This window comes from Nestor notabilis, unplaced genomic scaffold (genome assembly GCF_000696875.1).
Source record: "Nestor notabilis isolate BGI_N333 unplaced genomic scaffold, ASM69687v1 scaffold6209, whole genome shotgun sequence".
NCBI classification, from domain to species: Eukaryota; Metazoa; Chordata; class Aves; order Psittaciformes; family Psittacidae; genus Nestor; species Nestor notabilis.
In genome coordinates, this window is record NW_009943204.1 from 39,298 (window position 1) to 55,488 (window position 16,191).

The following is a 16,191-nucleotide window of genomic DNA, read 5'->3' on the forward strand; positions in this document are numbered from 1 at the left end:
AGGAAGCTGCGGGCAGCTTCTCACAGAAGCCACCCCTGTAGCCCTCCTGCTACCAAAACCTTGGCACGCAAACCCAATACAGACTTCCCCAAATAGAATTCCTTATATGAACTTCCATAACTTCCTAATCATCCTGACTCAAAACGGCCAGCTCCAATAGTGTAATGCTCAGCAAATTTGCCTTCAGTGTTTTGTTTGGTAAGTCAAAATTTTTTATAAATAGTCAGACATTTCAAATGTAAAAGCACTATGTGCATGCAAAGTATTTACTATTTTCCTATAAAAACCAATTTGCAGTCTATAGGTATCACTTTATTTTCCAGTTACTAATGTCATTGGCCTGAAAATACCAAAGAGCTGATGGTATGTTCACAGAGCTGTCAAAACGAAGTCTGAGTTATAAAGTCTACAGTGTAAGTTCAGGGTATCCATATTGACCTTGAGCTAAAATTCAGTCCTGTGAGTTTGACTTGTGTATAACACTATGTTTACACGGTTACTGGCACTAAGTCCTCTCCACGTTGCTAGGAATGTCTGAAATACAACTTTTTGTATTACCCAGCCCTCCCTTTCAGAATCATAGAATAGAATCATAGAATGGTTAGAGTTGGAAAGGATCTTAAAATCATCTAGTTGCAATCCTCCTGCCATGGGCAGGGATGCCTCACCCTAGATCATGTCACCCAAGGCTCTGTCCAGCCTGGCCTTGAACACTGCCAGGAATAGGGCATTTACCACTACTTTGGGCAACCTGTTCCAGTGCCTCACCACCTTCACAGTAAGGGGCTTCTTCCTTATATATAACCTGAACTTCCCCTGTTTAAGTTTGAACCTGTTACCCCTTATCGGTACGGTCCCTGATGGAGTCCCTCTCTGGAATCCTTGTAGGCCCTCTTCACATACTGGAAGGCTGCTATGAGGTCTCCATGCAGCCTTCTCTTCTCCAGGCTGAACAGCCCCCATTTTCTCAACCTGTCCAATAATTTAATGTGGGTTTACATATTGCTTTGATAAGCAAGCACAACATTACTACCCAGTGGCAGTCTGCAACTTCAGCATCCTGAAGGCATGGACCACTCAAATTTTCCAGTCTCTGACAAGTAACTTAACTGTCATAACTTGTAGCTATTTATGTCCCTTTTCTGATTCATTTAAAAGAATTTTGGTAGATGACATATTCACTAACTTTTTTTCTTCTGCCCAATTTGATCACTGCAGTGTAAATCAGTCCTTGCTCATCTTTTTTTCTTCCTATTATAAATTAGGTTATGTGAATTTTATAACAACTGAGGCAAAGCTGGCATGTGGAAATTTGATTTGGGACAACAGTGAGACAAGCATAGCCAAGTATAAAGGGAAGCTAAAGATCCCATGTGTGCATTAAGCTCTCATGAGTATTGTGTTAAGAAAATACATTGTTGTTTTACATTTAACTTGTTGAAACTTGTAAAATGCTCCATTTGAAATGTGCTTTGATTTAATTTTGTCAAGGAGTCATACTCTGTTCCTGATCAGTTTATTTTCTCTACCACAGTATTTTCTTTCCTATTATTGTACAGTCTATATTTGCTTTCTTTCTTTGTTTTCTTCATTAACTTTCTGGCTTGAATGTCTTCAGCAGTGCCACCTTTACCCTATACAGTGCTTTGCCTTTTTGCCAAGACTTCAAACAAGGTGTAAAATAAAACGGCTTTAATCCTCTCCTAAGGAATTTCCCCAGAGGAGTGGAGCATAGGCTTCAGCAGTTCTGAGCTGAAACACACAGATTATTGTCAGTTAAAACCTGATCTGATTTACATTAGGGTCATGCAAGCTACAGAACAGCTCATATTTGAGATGTAAAGGAAGTGCACAGTTATTCTTGCCTTTTTCTTCCTCATACTGGAAATAGAGCACAATATGGAGCAGCATTCAATTAGTTGGGGTTTTTTTCCCCAGAAACATCTGTGTGACCAGGAATTGGCTGGAGATCAAGAAAAAAGTGTTTTATTCACAACCACAGAGTTCCAAAAATACTATATAAACAAATTAAATCCTTTGTAAATAAACTTTATTTAAACCCAACAACATTAAAAAAGCTAAAAATGAAGAATGTTATGTGGGAGTAAATGATTTATAGAGAGTTTTTTAGACTGCTGTGAATTAAATGTAAAATGTGAAACGGGAGATTCAGTTCTGATATGATTCTAAAAAATGCCAGACTCCATTGGTAGATGCAAGGGCAGGATGCAGATTTGCCTAAACAGAGACACATGTTGCTTTTTGAGAAGCAATAGGGGATCTATAACATCTGTGTGAAAATAGAAGACAAATTACAGGATGTGTGAGAGACCCATGTGCTTTTAGAACAGTTTGGAAGCTAGGTGAGATAACTCTGTTGGCATTTAAAATGCCAACAGAGCCCTGGATTTGAGCAGTTGAATCCTATATTAAGGGTACAACCTTTGAGAAGCTGATATTCACTCATTAGAAAATTAAAGCTATTGTATATTGATATTTCGTTGTGCAATTTCACTTTCTGAATATCTTAAGCACAAACTTGTGAAAGTTTAAGTAATCTGAATTTACATTTATTATCACAACTAGAGGCATATTTTTCATACTACCTGTGTTTCTGCTTTTCAGCCAGGTGACCTGTAAAATTTTCTTTTTATTTTTGTGAGGGTTTTTGCCCATATAGCCAGGGGCTCTGACAGCTGAGTTACACTGATGCTTGCTACAGTGATTTAACCAGCTCAAGTGTTCCCTTTGCTAGAGGTCATATTCTGCCATAGTGGAGTTGGCAGAAGAAAACGTACTGGCATCTTGGTTACTCTGCTCCCTTGTCCAGGTGATTACAAACTATAACTGAAGATGGTTTTGTATTTATACATTCGATTGCAGCACAAGTGATTGAGATGTGGGCACACATTCACGTCTGTCAGCTCTGCTGTAACTTCTGCCCTGGGGAAAGGCAGATATCTATGGTGTGATAAAGTATTAAATTGTGCTTAAGTGCATTTTCAGCTCAGTTATATTACTGTTCAGTGTCTCTGGGTCAAGGCCTGAAGAAGAGGTTTATAGCATAATCATGTTTTTAACCTAACTGCTATACCCATTTTCCACAGGTGCTGTCCTCTCTCTTGACATCTACATAGAGAAAAATTTGCTTGAAAGGAATTTGGGGGATAGGTGTTGTGTTTGGTTTTCCCCTTTCACTCATTAACAGAAGTGTGGCCTTTGAGCTAGGAAGACGTCAATGCTCGTATACAGATTAACTTACCATTCTTGATTTCCCTCCTAGTAGATAGTTGGACTTTCCTAATATTTGGAGGTTTTGGAGAAGACAGGTACTGGAGATATCTCCAGCAGACATATTTTGCCACCTTCATTAGGCTTCCAAATCCATATTCAGATTCCCTACTAAGTAGCTTCATTTTCAGAAGTGCAGAGCATGCCCTTTCTGCTGTCAGAGGGTACAGATGATCAAAATCTTTAAATGTGTCTCATTGTGTGGCTAAATCTATTTTCAATGGATTTAAGTAGTTTAATGCATTTCAACAAGCAGTCCTGCTTTTCACTGCACCTCCTGGGTTTGGACTGGCAACTCTGAATTAAAGTTCATGGCTACTCATCTATTCAGTTTGTACCATTTCCATCACTTACACATTTGTCATTTAGCATCTGCTGTAACATTTAGAGTGTTATCTCAGGAGTGGTGACATTATAGGGTTTTTTTCCCTAGTGATTTGTATCTCATTTGAATCATTCCCTGGAATGAAAAATACAGTAAGAATATTAAAATAATAAGATTTGCTGAGCAAAACCAGACTTCAGCTCTTTCCAACATTAGCTTTCTCAAATTTTGCTTCCATTTTTGTATAAAACAGAGTTTATAGCTCTTCATAATTAAAAGGGGGGAAAAAATACCCAACAAGACAAGCTGCAATTGAGTGCTTGTTGACTAAATGACTTCGCAAGCAGTTAATAATTCCATACTCTCAGGCCTGTTTTGATGTACTGCTGATTAGTAGTTGTGGTTTTGCCCTCAGATTTTGAGCTTAAAATGTGAAAGTGCAGCTGAGCCTGAAAGATTGTGTAGTTGTAGAAAATAAGATTAATGATGATCTATAGGCTTATAAAAGGATTAATTTTAATATAAGGTGTTCTGACGATATAATAAATGACTGGATAAATGAATAAGAATCTGAAAGTGTGCTCTGTGGCTGGGTATAAAATAGTAATAACTGTTATATTTTTCTGCATTACTTGTTGGAGAGCTTTTCACACAGCTGATTTTCCAGGTCAAAATATTATGGAAGTAAATGTGTCCTTAGTATGTAAATTTCCAGAACTATTTTATTACTGTGCTTAATTTGAAACTGCCTTGTGAAAGAAATGAGCCATTTCTCTCCATAGGAGTACCACCTTGGTCCTTATCCTCAGCCCCATGATTACAGGCTGTGCAGCTTTTACTTTCTTCTCTTCTTGTTTCACAATTACACAGTTTTTTTAGCCGCCTGTGGAGTAAGTGATATATGGTGTCAGACAAACCCAACTGAAACGCATTTGCAGATTATTCCCATTCCTAAATTCAGGAAAAGGCGCATGAGTGAATCTAAGAATCAGGAATTTAAGGATCAAATTCTTTCCAGATCACAAAATAACCAAGTAACACTAGTGTTGTCTGTGAAAACTGGAGTCCCAGATTTGCTTCCACTTTTGGTGTTTAAATATTTTTTTTGTTGAGATCTTCTTTTACAACAAGAATATAGTTCTTACTGTCTTTCTAGAAGCCTGCATGAAGGAAAACCTATGCCGCAGTATAGAAATGAAGGTAATTTATGTATGATGACAGATTTGCAGTCATTACAAAGCAGCAGTCTGTAAAACTGATGAGTTGACAGCCTTTTCATGCCTTCTTGACTATTGGATTATCTTCTAACATTCTTACTCCCAGTTAAAAAATACTTGAATAGCCATGATTTCCAGCAATTTTTAAAAATGCATTTTAAGTTAGTAATAACTATTTCAGCAATTTGAAATGCTTTTGACAGGAATTATAGGGTTTGTGTGAAAAAGTTTAAACGTCTCAATAAGAGTATGTGGAGCTAATGGCAAACAATTGAGTTATTACAGCAAAGTAAATCACCCCTTACCCGTATGACTTAATTCGCCTTCTTTTGCACTTGCATTTGCATTTGTAATGAATAAAGCCACACGTAGAGATCATTACTATGTCCCAGCTGAGAGGTAACTCACTAAGCTGCAGCAGCTCACTTGTTTCCAATCAGCTGAGCATACCTCCCAAAATGGAATTTTAGCAATCCCCCTTTTTCCCACTTCTGAAGTACTGAGTGATCAGGTAAGCAAAATCGCAGCTCACAGGGAGCTATGTTTGTTTCCATGGTCTTTCTGAACAGCGACTAGTACATTCTTAATTGTAAAGGTAAAGCTGAATTTCCTATCTTTATAATTGAATGTATAAATATAGATTTCAAAGCTGATACTTACACATTAAATTTAAATGCTGAAAAGATTCCTTTTGATTCATGTACAAGTAACACATCATTTACTTTTAATGATATTTATATTTCACCATCCACTTGTCCTGTTGTTTGTCAGATTTGGAGGTCATGTCTTTCTTACCACAGTTGTGGCCTTCACTACGTGGCAATGCAGCGCCTCCTTAAGTGAAATCACTTCTCGGTCAGTTTTGGTAAATCCATGAAGTCATTTATAGGTGAACAATCCCTTCAGCTTTACAGCCTTAATTATTTATGGTCCTGTGTGTTCTGTTTTCATAAGCTCCGTAATATCTTGTACTTCCATTGTGCAGGCTTTGCAGCAGTCTGAATGACAACACTCAGGGCAAAAATAACTGAATCCTTAGTCCTTTGATAGGCATCTCTGGGCTTACCAATTTTAGTGGGTTCAGGTGGCAATGTCCCTAGCTTCATCCCCCCCACCTCATCCCCCCTGCTTCTGGAGGTTCACACACTACAGTGGAGCTGCTACAACAGGAGGCAGGTTTATGCTCTGCCGGATCATAATGCTGCATACAAAACCACAGATAAGGGGGAGTTTGCAACAAGATTCCTGGAGCAAATGCGCCTTGAACATTTTCCTGCTTTAGAGGAACTTACCTTCAGAACAGACATTTTCAGAAGGATGAGACACACTCCTAGTAATGATAGTGCATAAAACATAGTTAACTCTCTTTACTAGATGCCCCCCCTCTCCCTGTCTAGGGTTCTTTTAAGCCAATATAATGATTTTGAGGACCCAGACTATTATTTGTCAATGTTTAAGAGTGGCAACTAAGTATCTTTGGCTCCTAATTAGTGGCAAGTCTCTAACAATTGCATTAATGACAAAACTGCTTAAGTGTGACACTTAAAATTAGCGGTGTACACAAATGTAGAAGAGTGTATAATTGCATGTATGTGGCAAAAATCAGGAAAGTAAATTTTGTAACCTAAAAATACACCTAAGTTGTGGTAAACCTGCTTGCTATGTTTTTGCATGTAGCTGAGTATGTGTTCCTTCAGAGCAAATGGCACAGCTCGTCCATTTTGATGTTTCATAGACCATGGTTAGAGTAAAAGGGAAGGAGGAATGAGAAGAAGAATTTTCTGTTTAGGCTATGCATTTTCAGAGACATTGCTTGTTTCCTAGCTGTTAAGAATGCATTCAATAGCTTCACTGCCCCAAGAATGGAAGGAACAGGGTAATTTACAGAAGATTTATGTCATTGTGGGCAAAATGCAGAAGGTATTGTTCATCAAAAGAGAATTTATGGTTAACTTAGTAAGAGAAGCCCAAACTTCAAAGTAAATCCATATTCAAAAAGGAACTGGATGACCAGACAGAATATTAATTCCCCATTGTGAAACACATTCCTGGAAGTGAGGTCAGTGTCCAGTAAAAACAAATACCCAGTCTCTAGTTTCAGTCTATTCAAGACACTTAATTCTGAATAGTTTCTGGACATGCAGGCAAGTACCAGGAGAGACATCTATAACCAAAATTCAAATCCATTTAACTGAAACACATTACAAATATATTTCATTTGTAGTGTGAAAACTGATAGTAAATTCCACTAGTTAGTTCTTTGACTGTTTTTGAGATGTTTTCCAATATTAGGCACTGAAAATGGGGGGAGGAGGTCAGGAGTATTTTGAAGCTCAAGTTCCCTTAGTGATAATAGCTTGGGTCCCATTCCTGTGTTAGCACTCTGGGAAGGATGGTATGGTTGCAATCCTCTGGTCTTGACTTACATCTCACTAAAAGGGTGAAACTAGCCTCCAAAGTATTACAGTTATAGTATCACTGTTGTTGTCCTGCTGCCGGAAAGCTTTAATGATGAACCAGGATCCCATTATACAAAGGCCTGCAAAGAGGCAATCCAAAAGGGCTTCTCCTTCAGTGAGCTCATAGTCTGACCATGCAAGTGTGGAGGTTCAAGTAAGAACACTGGGTTCACAGGCTGCTCTGCACGCAAGATACAGAAGTGGCTCCTCTAGTAGTAGCACTGGGATCACACCAGGGAGTCTTGGAGGATTGGTACAAATTGAGCTGTCAGCAGGCAGACTTGCTGCTGTGAATTTACTATGGTTTTACTACTTTTCATTTCTCTATGAGAAGTGTGCAAAAATACGCTTAAGTTCTTGATGTATTCAGTTATTTTTAAAAAAAAGGCAAACAGTTTACAAATCTTGACAAATTTGTACTGTCTTGTTTCACATAACACTTCCATTTGCTAGGTGCTTTTGAGTAGGGTGTTTAATTGTAACGCAGGTCTGTAAGTGAATTAGGTTTGAAAGAATCCAAAATAACTACTATGCATCTTTCTATATTTTCTTTAAAATCTCTGTCAGAATAAAGAAGCTTTTTCTTCCTCAGACATTTCCAGTTTCATTTGGAATATCAGTTAATTTCAAATATCATGCTTTAAGATGAACTATTACATTATTAGGAATTGTCATGCATATGAAATAAATGTTTATCACTGTAGATGGTTCTGAGGTGCCAATGTAAGAATCCAAGGAGCAGTACTTAAGAATAAAAACTGCACTTCTTTGATGCAACCAGACTGTTCTGCTTGCTGTGGTGAAGCTGAAGGTGCTCCTACTAACCTTGTGCCTTTGAGATACTCAGTTAAGCTATGCACAATTGAATGATTTAATTTTTTGTAACAATTTCCTTCACAAAAGTTTGACTATTTTGACATAAAATGTAGCTTTTGAGCATGGAGTTGCACAAATGGCTGGTAAAGAAAAAATTAGAGGAAAGTGGTTGCTTTCCTCACACCAAAATTTGATGTTTTTATGAAGAGATGGTGAAAGCAGGAACTTTCGTTATCTAAATAAAATTAATTATGTTGAATATAGGAAGGATTTGAGTCCTGAACTGTCCCAGTCTGGTGATCTGCTCAACAGGCCCTGAACTCCTCCAGGGAAAATGGTTCTAAATCCGGTCTTTAATTCTTTTAAAGTTCCCCTTCACATGAATGGAAGTTTTTCCAATTAGTTTGTTTAAAACACACGAAATTGAAACAAAAAGTTGTGCTCAGTCAGTATTGCAGACAAAAAAAAATACCCATTTGCTTCAGAAGAAATCTGTTCCTTTTGCTTAGGGTAAAATTATTTTTCTCCCTCTATCCATCAAAATATCTTTAAAAACTCATTCTGAACACAGCTTACCTAGCCTTGCCTTATAGCACTACAGGGTTGCATTTGCACTCAACAGGAGTCTCTGAAGTCCTCGTTCCACTAGAATCAGGAGAGCCACTCCCACTGATGTTAACTGAAGCTAAAATACTGCCTATAATCTAGGATATAGATGTGTCTTTTCATGACTAAGATACAATAGAGATTTTAACAATGTTTTGGGGTTAGTTTAACTGTGAGATTTACAATGTGATAGATTTTGCTTAATGACTTGGACTTAATGGCATTTGGGTGTTCTTTCAGGTCACTCTTTTGAAATAGTATTGTAATAGAAAAATGACAATAAAGTAAGGTATCTATAAAATATCTAATGGTGTTTGGCTAAAGAACCTGGCTTTTTGAACTGTGAAAATATATAGAAACATGATCAGGGACTTACTGGTCTTGTGTTTGGTTTAGTTCAAAAATACTTTTATAAATAAATAAGACTTTACGTTTCTGTTATGAAAATAAACGAAACATTTATTTTTTCAAGTTCAGTTAGTGATTTTACTGAATGTATTTTTCAGCCACTGCATGATAAATGTTATCTATCTTTTGGTTCTTGGAGAGGGTTAGGGTATATTAGTTCTTCAGGAAACTTACATTTTGACGTGTAAACAAGGCCCCCTATAAATGGGAACTAGTTTTCTCTTGGGTTTTATAACACTGTTACTTGGCCTTTGTTTTGATTGCATGGGAGAGCTATCCTTTCCTTTAACTACATATTGCTGTGACAAATTCAAAGCATGGGAGATTGCTGAGAGACTCATGTTCTTACATCTTACAGGCCTGTTTTCTCCCAGGTGACATCCTACACCACTCAACTTATGAATTGGCAACATTCTTTTCTATCACTGTCTTAATACCTGGGGGAAATAAAAAATAAAAAATATTGGTTCAGAAAAACTGAAGCTTAGCATGATGAACAAAAAATCTCAAGTATTTTTTAATCAATGGACTGTTTGGTGATTCCAAAAGAATATTTTAGAACTAATACAGTATATTAAAGCAAATTATAAAAGATAACTGTTGGGCTGAAAATACTCAAATGGACTCTTAACATTGATTTAGCTGCCTTGTGAAGATAGTCTTTCAACCTAAAAAATAAGAAAGAAAACTACCGATGAGAACGAAAGAAGTGCATTGAACATAGACATAGTGTATACGTCAAAGAAACAAGAGTTTGTTTGGAGAAATACCTCTATAATATAAACGTGTAATATAAATGGGAATAGAACATTCTATTTGAATTCTGTTCATTTTAAAATTGTAGTTAGGTGTAGATAAGATTTTAGACTAGTTTCCTAAGGAGGCACGAGCCTCTCATGCTGTTTAGTTAATTAAAATCAATCTTCAACTTGCACTAGAAGTCTCAGAGTTTCTCTAAATTTTCAGGAATTAGATAAAAATGGCTATGCAGAGGAAAAAAAAAATAAAAAAATTGTCTGTTCCATTTCTTCCATGCAAAAACAGTGGGATAGTAGAATATTGTTCTACTTTATTTATCAGCTTGCTTCCAGTTTGAAATGAGATATTTTGGAAATAATATTTTTTGTATTTTTACATTTTATGTAACATTTTCTAACATAATACAACCAAATAATTCTAAAACTATCTTGGTACAAAACATGATAGTAATATTCTTTTTTCATTATAGACAAATACTAGGATATTGTTAGTAAAGACAGAAGGAAGGTATCTGGTTAATAGCATAATCAATGGTTATGTTTTTAATTTGTAATTCCATCTCTTGTATTACCACCAGTATGCTTCATGGTAATTGGTTATTTTAATTTACCATTTTCATAGACATGTAATTTGTGATGTATATACTTATTTGTGTATTTTGTGTAAAATTCCCAACTAACTGTTGAGCTGCCCCCTGAAATTTAATCTTTAAAGGTCTTAGTGCATCTTTGCCGGGCATACCCAGGCATAAATTTAATAATCTCAACTGACTAAATCCACTCTAAACTGGAAGCTATATGGTGAAATAGGCCACAAGTTTTAGGACAACTTTCGAAAAGAACTTGCAAATGTGGTGAAGTTTGAACTTTTGCAGTGATATTTTTGGCATCTGGAAATGGTCTCAGTTATTGTTCTGAGTCCACAAGTGTACCCTGAGAACTAATGCTTAAACCCATCATATGAGCCCCTAAAGTTTTCACCTGAGGGTATCTAGTGACCACTCCCAGTAGAGTTTGACCCCATCTCTTTCTTCAGGTCATGTGGAGCACAAGGTAGAGTTTGTCAGCCATTGTCTTGGTTCTTCTCAACAGCCCTGTTGAAGCAGAATGCTTCACTGCTTTTCCAGTTCTTTCTTACCATGTTTTGCTGAGATGAGACCTCAGTATTTCATATGAGACTTTTATTCTACTATGTATGTGATTGTTTTTTTTATTGTATCCATGACTCTAGCTGGTCAGATTACTTTGGAGAAAATATTTCATATTCCTGAAATCCTACTGTCCTGGTTTTGGCTGGCTTAGAGTTACTTTTCTTCCCATTAGCAGGTACAGTGCTTTGTTTTGGATTTAGGATGAGAATAATGCTGATAACACACTGATATTTCAGTAGCTGCTGAACAGTATTTACAGCAAGTCAGGGACTTTTCAGCTTCTCATACTGTCTTGCCAACAAGGAGGCTTGGGGTGCACAAGAAGTTGGGAAAGGACACAGCCAGGACAGCTGACCCCAACTGGCCAAGAGGGTATTCCATACCATATGATGTCATGCTTGGCAATTGAACTAGGTGGAAAGGCTGGCAAGGGGCTAATGCTCAGGAACTGGCTGGGCATCGGTCAGCAGGTGATGAGCAGCTGCATTGTGCATGATTTGTTTTGTATATTTTAATATTTTATCATTATTATTTTCCTTTTTAGTTCTAGTAAACTATCTCAACCCATGAATTTTACTTTTTTTTTTTCTTCATTGCTGTCCCCCATCCCACTGGGATGCAAATGGCTTTGTGATGTTTAGCCGCCTGCTGGGTTAAATCATGGCACCCACTTAAGAAATTGTTCAAATGTAGAACAAGGTGAGGAGAGTTAGATAATCCAAGCACAGATAGCAGTTTCCATATCCTCAGTCCCTGACAAATCCTTCCAATCAGACTGTGTCTTCATGCTAGCAGTACTAAATATACCCATGTGTGATCTCAATTGTGCCTTTTCTCTCCCCTCCTTTACTTACTTCCAGATCTGAGACCATTCAGACCAGATCATTGTTCCACTTATACTGGACTTTTGTAGTGCCAGATCACATCAATGCTTTCATCAAGCACGATGCAATTTTCAATTCCTCTGTGGCAGACACAGTAGTTGGTAGAGCAGCACAGCACTCTGTTTGTGAGGGAAGCCAGCAGGCTCTGCCAGGTCATTATTAGTGCAGAACTTCATGGCGTCATCTATTGTTGGGATATTCCTCTGAATTTTCTCAAAGAGAGATTATTTACTGCTGGAAATATTTTCTGGGTAATCTACATGTATTTTCATTTTCCTTACCATTCTGAGCCTTTCAATAGGTATTACCCAATGGTTGAATAGACAGGCATGACAGCAGACAAACTTTCTCATAAGCTATGCACCAAGCAAGAAGAAAGGAAAAGCTAACAAATGGTTTCTGCAGATGCTCTTAAGGTACACCTTTCTTTTCTGGCTCATGTAATAATGTCTGAGTATACCCTCTGTTAGGAGGCACTACAGATCCTGAAGCACACTGATTACTGGTAGTTTGTCTTTCTAGGAGCAAGTGAGCTGGCGTGTTCATCTCAGATGCGTTAGCAAAGCAGCATTCAATACATTGCCACTCAATTAACTTCTTCCTTTATTGCTTATTTTTATTTGACAGAGAGTTCATTGCATATCTCACACATTCTGCTTTATATGACCCCCACCTGTCTATGCCATATCCAGTAAAGACCTCACATTTCTAGCAGCTTTTATTTTTGATTGAAAAATATCATTACAGAAATAAACAGCAAATGAAGAACTGAAACTTTTAGACTATTGTGAATGTTTTGCTTATATGCTACTAGAAAAAAGCTCATGTTTCACATTTGAAAGTGACACAGCACTTCTCCCTGACTGTTATTGAATTTTTCTGAGACATTTGCCTTTGCAACAGAAAATACTTTGATTTGGAAAACTGAAATATATGGCAGATGTTAAATGGATTAAAAGCTGGCTCACTGACAAACTAAAAAATGTGGTGTTAATGAACAGATATAAATGACTGGGACGTGTCTAGCAGGGTCAGCCTGGAATCAGTTTTTGGGTCAATAGCACTTAACATTTCTATCAACAGTCTAGACAGTGATATAAAACATCTTCAATAAAGCTTGAACATGACAGAGATTGTTGAGTTAGTAAATAATATGGTAGATAATTGCAAAAGCTAATAAAATATATTTTAATATTGCAAAACACCAGTCTGTTGTGTGGGATAGGAGACTATATGTAGTTGTAAAGCTGTGATTTAGAGAAGGAGAGATTGTTAAAGATAATTGGGTCTACTTAAGCTGTTTGTGCAGTGTTGTGGAAAGAAACAGCACTAATGCAATAATGTGTGTATTAAAGTCAGACTGTCAAGTGGGACAGGGTAATGATTGCCTCTGCATGCTGTATTGATAAAACTGCTTCTAGACTACCAAGTCAAATTTTGGTGTCCGGTCTCAAGGGAAATAAGGAAATAGGACAAAAGGAAGACATAGGGATGCACAGGACCTGGAGATCAGGTTTTAAATCATATGTAGCTTTAAGAAGTTCAGCTTGGTTTACCATTATGTATGGGCATGAAAAAAGTGTTTGTACACGTGGGACAAGGAACACTTTCAGTATCGTTGATAAAGGCACAGCAAAATTCAGTGACCAGAAAATTAAATTAAGGGGAAAATGCAGCCTTGAATTAACTTGCAATTTGCTAGCTTTGAGGGTTAGTAAATAGTGGAACAGCTGATGTGGGGACGTGATAGACTCATCAGTGCTAGACATCTTTATAAAAAAGAAAAAGAGAGAGAGAGACAAGAGAGAGTGATCTTGCTAAAAGATTCACTGTGTTCCAGCCGCTGGAGGGGAAGGCACACTGGATGTGAATACCCAGTTGAGGAATCAAGCAAGGTGTTTCTGGCTGTTGCTGTTCATTTTATGATTTCCTTTTTACAGTTCATGTGCTGCAAAGATAAGTCTTACATGTTCTGTCTTCAGTCTAAAATATACATGATTTAAACAGTTGCCTAGAGGAGTCATGAAGAAATTACTTCCCCCGCTGTACACAAGATCTGATAGTTTGCTTGTTCTTTTCTGTCTTCTGATCCAGAAAGCAGTCAAGGCTGAAAGTCAGGTCCTGGACAGGTTGATCCAGTCCTCTTTGCAATAAAGGGATCCTCTTTCATAGATGGTCTTTGATAGGACTCCTGGTCACCCTTGTAGTGATCACCAGGTTTTAAGGTGGGAAGGGACTTTGCACAGCCTGGAGGAGCAAACAGGAGTAGTCTAGCTGAAATCTTTGGGCTAAGAGCTCTTTCTTGCCTGAAGTACCACAAAACTATGAAACCAGTCTTGAACATAGCCCTAGGTTCTGGGATGTCTTGCTTTGCTAGTGGGGTAAGGGTTTCTGGGGAAGAATATTTTTTTTCCCAACTCTAATAGATGCAAAAAATTAGAAAAGCTTTCAGACGAAGAATCTTCTTTTAGATCTGAAATAGCAACACAGCCTTTAAAACAAAATATAGGTTGAGAGGAATTATTCTCATCCTAATTGGATATATTAATAAGTTAGACTATCTGAGAACTGAGGAAAGTGTGAGATAAAAAGCTTGTTGGAACACAAAGGTATCAGTTGGGATAGGGGTTATAGAAGAAGGAAGTTGTACTATGAATGATAAAATGATTATTTCTACTGTATCTCTATTTTTAATATTTACTGGAATTACAAACTTTAGTAGGCTCCTTTTCAGAAGGTACCCTCAGCTGAGTATCTCTTTAGAGGTCAAGGGTAGAGACATCATTTAAACATTGTCCCACTGAAACCTATTACTTTTTGCCAGTGTGAATTCATTCTGATATTTAGTGGTTGTTTCATTTCACTCATATAGTTTACAAAGCACTTGCATCAGATGAAGCATTTTGTGGTCTGGGAAATAAATGAAGACATCTATATGTGGTACTTGAGAATATTGGCCAACCTGCATTTCTTATTTGTGATCTGTTCGTGGTGCCTATCAGTCCATTGTGTCTTGTCCTTGCAGTTTATCAGAATTCCTCTTAATTAACAGCTTTGACGTATTCAGCTACACCTTATTTGGGGCTATTAAAGGATGCACTTTAACATGGTATATATATAGTGTTCAGCTTCCTGTTTTTATGGATGTAATAGATTTAATTTGTACTGGTATATTATTGCTTTTAGGAGTGTGATACTGTGCTTGCCTAGAAGCAGAAAAAAACACTTTCAGTTTGAGATTGTAATTAAAAGCTTATTGATGACCACTTCTACTGGAAATGCTGGAAAAAAGATCAAAAGCTTTGATTTGGTTATTTTTGCTTGTTATGAGGTTCTGTGGATTTTTTTAAGTCATATTTAACGATTATATTAATTATGGACATTTTTCTTTCAGGAATATCAGCCTTGTAACACCAATGCCTGCCCAGAGTTAAAAAAGACAACTCCTTGGACGCCTTGGACCCCAGTTAATATTTCAGACAATGGTGGCCACTATGAACAACGTTTCCGATACACCTGCAAAGCACGCTTGCCTGACCCAAATTTGCTAGAAGTGGGAAGGCAAAGGATTGAAATGCGTTATTGTTCCAGCGATGGCACCAGTGGATGCTCGACAGATGGTAAGCAAAGCTAGAGTGTCCAAATGATGCCTCCTGCTAGCGAGGTATCTGCAGTTCCATTTTCAGCACAGAGTGGAAGTTTTTGCTTGCTGATGTTTTGTGTAACAGAACAGATAATGAAAAATAGGACATAGTGAATCACAACGGGGGATCCAGCTTGTATTTCTTCTGGACGTAGTTTCATCATTCAGACTAATCAAGTGTCTTTTACACCAATTATGAGATATGTCAGGCTATTTTACTATTATTTACAAGAATCTGTGAGCCATGATATGGCAGGCCAGTTCTTGGAGGATTCTGTCACCTCCTTATACTCTCAGCTTTTTACTACGGGAGAGCTTGTGCAACATCATTAAGGTATTTGATAAATATTTGGCTAGAATATGTAGTATTGATGTATTGATGCTGAGAAGAACTTTTTGCTCAGTAATTCTGAAATAATAACTGTAAGATTCATGCAGGTGTTTAAATAAGGGATTTATGAACTAGATAATTTCTATTATAAAAGTTTATGTTATGCTATTGCTAGTGATTTAAAGTTCTGTTTATTTCTAAGATGGAAGACTGAACTCCCTCAAAATCTTTTCAACTTTAGATGACTTTAAGTTGGAATTATTTTTCTTCAGAATTTTGTTCTTTACCTATCAGTAATACAT

At 37.2% G+C, this 16,191-nt stretch overlaps 1 protein-coding gene across 1 annotated transcript in view; it reads left to right on the plus strand.

Annotated features, from left to right (window-relative positions):
• The window catches only part of SEMA5A (sema domain, seven thrombospondin repeats (type 1 and type 1-like), transmembrane domain (TM) and short cytoplasmic domain, (semaphorin) 5A), a gene marked incomplete at its 5' end in the record, with an annotated part of 87,550 nt that overhangs the window by 36,915 nt on the left and 34,444 nt on the right, over nucleotides 1-16,191 (plus strand). The window contains one exon of the mRNA XM_010021803.1: nucleotides 15,310-15,535. Coding sequence (XP_010020105.1) covers nucleotides 15,310-15,535 — 226 coding nt within the window. The remainder of the gene's footprint in view (nucleotides 1-15,309; nucleotides 15,536-16,191) is intronic.